Raw genomic sequence first — 5,333 nt, 5'->3', positions numbered from 1 at the left:
TACCCGACGGGTACCGCTGCGGATGCTTCCCTGGCTATGCCGTCAACCCGCAGGCGCCTGCCCGCTGTGTGCTGCACTGCAACCGCAGCCAGTGCCCGGCCGAGTGCGACCCGCACAGCCTGTCCTGCGAGTGCCCTGAGGGCTTCTTGCTGGATGATGATGCCGATGGCAGGCAGGTCTGTGTGGACATCGACGAGTGCGACATGAACTTCTGCCAGCACAACTGCACCAACCACCCCGGTGGCTACGAGTGCCACTGCCATGCGGGCTACCAGCTCCTCGACAAGAACCACTGTGTCAAAATCCCGGAGGAGGATGGGGAGGGAGCGTACTCGGGGGATTTCGGGCCAGGACCCCAGACTCCCATCCCCAGCCGGACCCCGCCGAAGGCAGAGCACCTCCACCCTGGCGCACTGGTGGGCATCACCGTGGGCGTCCTCTCTGCGGCCCTGGCCCTGCTGGCCCTGGGGTACCACCTGGCAAAGAAGCGCTGCAAGTCGCCCGCCAGCATGGATTACAAGTGCAGCAGCCCCCATGAAAAGGAGATGGGACTTCAGCCGGTCGCCTCGGGGTGTGCCACCTCCGGCCAGAAACTGTAGGGAGGTGGGGATGGACGGAGAGAGGGAGGTGGATGGAACTGGGTAACATTTACTTCCTCCCTCTGCCACCAATTTTTTAATGATAAAGAGAACTCAGGAAGAGCTGTGATCACCCCCAATTCCAAAAATACTCACTTCTTTCCAGCTGGCTCTTGCAGTGCTTGCACCAGAGAGCGGGGAAGGTGGAAGGCACAGAGCACTTCTCCGTTTCTGCTCCCTTCGCAGGCAGCGGAGGGCGTTCGGCTTTCCTTTTCCCAAGCCAACAGCTGGGGGGGCTTCAAGGAAAAACCGTGTGAGTGTGTTACAGGAGGGATGTCTCTGTATGGAACTGACTGTTTAAATTCACGAGAGGTGCAAGCACGCGTGCCATGGCCAGCCGAGTTGTCACGGACTGTGGAAGATTTCCCCTCTCCCCTGCTGGGAAGCGTGCTGCCAGGCTGGAGATGACAGCTTTCCTGGTGTGGCGAGGAGCTGGGATGGTCCCGTCTTTGTTTGGGTTCTGTTTAGTTTTTTAAAACTGATGGGTGATGGAAGAAGGAGCAAAGATCTTGTGGTCAGCTCTTTGCCTTGCTTCTCTGCCCCTGTCTGCCTCATCGGCAGAAATCTCAGTTTTTGTTCTCCCCACCCAACCCCCCCCCCACCATCTTTTGCCTCTCATCTCTGGCAGCTGAGCACTTTTCATCTTAAATCGCTTGTGACAGTGCTGAGTGTCATCGTGTGAGGGCTAAAATGCCTGATTTCTATACCCTCTTACCCTTTCAGGGCTTTTTTTTTTTCGGGGGCGCAGAGGTTAAATGGGGATACTGAGACTACCGGGGTAATTTTTTCCGTGGTAGGAAAGGTCGTTTGTAGTGCCGGGGAGCCTCATGTTCCCCACGCAATTTCTTCCATGATTCTCTGCCGCTGTTGGGTTAAACTATTTGGGGTTTTGTGTTTTCTTTTCTTTTTTTTTTACAAACCTGCTTAACCAACCCCTTCTTGTCCACAGAGTTTTTTTCCTGTTTTTCCTTCAGTCTTGTCTGGGGCTGAGTCTAATCCGTGTTGAAGCTCGCGGCAAAACTTGGGGCGGGATCCGGCCCACCGCTTGCTTCTCAGCCGTGGGCTGAGGGGGAAATCTGAAAAACTATTTTATGCCTTTTTCCAGCTCCGTCGTTTGGCGGGGAGACAAGGGGCAGCTTTGCAACGCCACCCTGCTGCCGGGCAGAGCTGGTGGGGCTGGAGGGGGAGGAAAGGGGGGGTCCTGCTCCTGCAGCCGCGGTGGGGTGAAACCAGTGGCTGTTGGTGCGGGCACGGGGCGAGTGGCGGAGCGGGTGCTGACAGCTTTATGCCCGTGAAATATCAGCCTGCAGCAGCGCTTGGCTTTCCCGCAGGAAGTTTTGCGAGCCTGGGGTCAGAGCTGGGGAGGGCTGGACGCCACAGAGGGGCTGCAGAACACGGGGTGGTTGTGTCCCCCCGCATCCCCCCCCTTACGTGCTAAGTGAGCTTGCTGTCCCGCGGCGTTTCCCCCTCCCAATATGATAGAGCTACATTGCAGCCTCCAAAGAAAATAAAAAGATATGCCTTGTACGAACTGTAGCTTTCCGAATGTAAATGGTTCAACCCGCTGTTTTATACACCCGGCACATTTGTAAATACTTATTTATTTATTGGAAATATACCCTACGCAATGCACAATCACATGGTGATTTTGTGTGTAGACCAATAAAGCTTTTACAGTCTGGTTTATAGAAAGCTGCTAATGAAATATTCTTTCTCCCCCTCCCTAAAACGACTGTTTTTCCTCACTGAGCACCGGCCCGCCTCGCAGCCAGAGCTCCAGAAGTCACAAACCGCCCCGGAGCACAAAAAAAACCCGAACTGTGGGCTCTCAGCAGAGCATCAGGCTGAAACCATTGCCCTGCTAGTTATTCCCCCAGTGTGATTAAAATAGAAGGAATAAGCCATAAATAATGGAGAACAAGAATAACATTAAAAGGACAGAGTTAAAACCAAATAAGCTGGAAATGGCTAATTTAATGCTACCTCAGTGCGGCCAAGCCAGTATAGCCCCAGTGCTGCTCGTCAGCTCAAGTTTCTATGGTACCATTGATGTTTACCTGTGGCAAAGAGAGATTTGTTTCTCCTGGGTTTTCTTGTGGAAAGTACAGTTTTGGTCTTGTGTGCAACAATCCCTTTTCCCGGGAATTTGGGGTGGGAAGGAGGGGGTTATTGGTGGGACCTAAGTTTTTTCCTTTCCCTGTTAGCTGAAGGGAGGTTTGCGACTCCCTGGCACCTGCAAAGGCTCAGTCTACGTAGTCTCAAGCTCTGATTTCAGCTGTTCAGAAACCCACTTTTTTTTTTTTTTTTTTTTACATAAGACGAACCTGAAGGGGTCAAGTTGATCCTGTGCTCTCCATGCCCTGCAGAGCTGATGTAGAAGTCCGGTCCGGTCTTACCCCCTCACTTTGCTCTAGACATAGCGGGGCTGATGGGCTTTAGGACTGTTCTCCGTCTTTCAGAGCATGTCTTGGGAAGGAACGGGAAGTTTGTGTTTTATTATTCCGGAGGGGCACCCGCCCCATAGCTCGTCACTCTTCACTAACGCATTTTGAAATCCTCACCGTCCCTGATCCCAGCGAAGGCTCCTTGCTGCCGAAGGTAACGGCAATAATTATTCAGTCGATGTAATTAACTGTATCACGGGCCAGTCTGTCTTATGGCTTTTTATTTTGTCGAACTGCACAGCGCAAGTGAGGACTGGTGGCACGGGGCATGGCAGTTTGCCCCCTCTCTGGCCCGGGTCCTCTTTGCCCATGCCTGGTGGAGATGCCTGTTGGGGGTCCGGCGAGGCATGGGGCACCCTAGAAGGTGGTGGTCTTTGTGAGGAGGGGTCCGGGCTTGCAGCAGGGCTCGGGGTGCACAGGCTCCTGCTGGCAGGGCAGGGGTGGGCACATGCAGCCCTTGCCCTTGTCGTCCCCCCGAGGAGTGGCGCAGTAGTCGAGGGGCTCTTCCTCCTCTTCCTCCTCCTCCATGGCCCCCTCTCCAGCTTGGCAGCAGCAGAGGCTGGCATCGAGGCAGCGGCGCAGCACGCCGTGGAAGGAGTGCCGGAAATTTTCAGAGAGGAAGCCGTAGAGGATGGGGTTGGCGCAGCTGTTGGAGTAGCTGAGGATGAGGGAGGCGTTGTTGACGGTGGCATCCAGGCGGCCGGGCAGAAGGAGGTTGACCAGCTGCACCACGTAGAATGGCATCCAGCAGACCACGAACATGGCGACCACCATCAGCACCAGGCGCGTCAGCTTGCCCTCGGAGCGCCGGCGCTGCTGCCAGCCCACCCGCTGCGCCACCGCCCGCATCTTGCCCACGATCAGCAGGTAGCACAGCCCCATGGCCAGCACTGGCAGCAGGAAGCCCAGCAAGGTGGTGTAGACCACAAAAGCGGCCGACCAGGCCGGGCTTGGCCACAGGAGGTTGCAGGCCACTGCTTGGCCATCGCGGGTGGTTGCTGTACCAGCAAAGATGGGGATGGGCGAAGCCACCAGCAAGGAGAGGAGCCACACACCCCCATTGACCATCTTGGCCACCCGAGGACGGCGGTAGGTGGCTGCCCGCAGTGGGTGCACCACCGCAATGTAGCGGTCCAGGCTGAGGACGGTCAAGCAAAAGACACTGGTGAACATGTTGAGCCCATCAACACCCAGCACAGTGCGGCACAGGGCCCGGCCGAAAGGCCAGTGGTGCAGGGCGGCTGATGTGGCCACGAAGGGAATGCTGAGCATGAAGAGTTCATCGGCGATGGCCAGGTTGAGCAGGTAGATGTTGGTGGCTGTCTTCATCTTGGCATAGCGCAGGATAACGAAGATCACCAAGGCGTTGCCCAGCAGCCCCAGCAGGCACACCAGGGCGTAGATACACTGGATCACCACCATGCCCACGATCTCGCCCGTCTTGCCGCCCCACTCTGCCTGCCCTTGCTGCCGGCCGGCCCCCCCAGCAGCCGCACTGGTGTTGGGGGGCACCTCAGAGGCAGCCCAGCTGGATACGGGCCAGAGGGGCACGCCGGCCGCCTGGGCCCCTGCCGGGAGCTGCTCGGCGTCGGCGCTCATGCTGGGTGGTGGTCCATGGACCGCTGGGGATGGGGGCCAGGCTGCAGTCAGGGCACAGGCAGAGAGAGAAGGGGATAAGAGCTGCGGCGCATGGCAGGTGCAAAGCACCCCTGCCCTTGGGTCACTGCCACGTGCTTTGGCCAGCTCTGGTCATGGCCCCCCTGCTCCCTCCATCCACCCCCCTCCCTGCCTGGGCACCCTCATGTCAGTCCTCAGGTCAGCGGCATTGCTCTCCAGGCCAGAGCATCCCGGTCATTTGGGGTCTTAGGGGTTGGGGGCCGTGCGATAACCGTGCTTGGGGCACAGCGGCAAACCGCTGGCATGGCCTGGGAATCAATGCCGTCATCCGCCTTAATGAACCTCTACGAATCTCAATGGTTTCGTTAACCCCTGCGGGAAAAGCAAGCAGAAAAAGAAGCTGAGCTGGAGATATTTTACCTCTCAGTCCTCCAGGGATTGAAAGAACCTCCCTCCTCCCTCCCTCCCGGGGGGGCAGCAGCAGGCACTGGGAGATGCTCCGGTGGGTTCCACGGGCTGATGGCAATGCAAAGTCCTGCTTGACCTGAATCAGATGACCAGAAGGATCTGGACCTTTTAAAGTGAAAGACAGACCATGCTTGCCGGATGGGAATACAGGCTATTCACCGCCCCC

General features: G+C 57.0%; 2 protein-coding genes across 2 annotated transcripts in view; one reads left to right on the top strand and one right to left on the bottom strand.

The window, feature by feature from the left end:
- THBD (thrombomodulin) overlaps positions 1-599 on the top strand; it is a 3,522-nt gene extending 2,923 nt beyond the window's left edge. Inside the window, exon 3 of the mRNA XM_009886055.1 lies at positions 54-599. Within this exon, the coding sequence (XP_009884357.1) occupies positions 54-599 (546 nt within the window). The remainder of the gene's footprint in view (positions 1-53) is intronic.
- Positions 600-3,438: 2,839 nt separating this feature from the next.
- SSTR4 (somatostatin receptor 4) lies at positions 3,439-4,681 on the bottom strand. Its single transcript, XM_009886054.1, has one exon. The coding sequence runs from the start codon at positions 4,679-4,681 to the stop codon at positions 3,440-3,442; it is 1,242 nt and encodes a 413-aa protein (XP_009884356.1). The 3' UTR covers position 3,439.
- Positions 4,682-5,333: the final 652 nt, after the last annotated feature.

The sequence above is a fragment of the Charadrius vociferus genome, unplaced genomic scaffold, assembly GCF_000708025.1.
Source record: "Charadrius vociferus isolate BGI_N301 unplaced genomic scaffold, ASM70802v2 scaffold455, whole genome shotgun sequence".
Classification (NCBI taxonomy): Eukaryota; Metazoa; Chordata; class Aves; order Charadriiformes; family Charadriidae; genus Charadrius; species Charadrius vociferus.
This window is presented reverse-complemented; position numbering and strand designations above follow the sequence as displayed.

Excerpts from the sequence above, each read along its gene's own strand:
- SSTR4 (XM_009886054.1), bottom strand. The coding sequence starts at position 4,681 with ATGAGCGCCGACGCCGAGCAGCTCCCGGCAGGGGCCCAGGCGGCCGGC.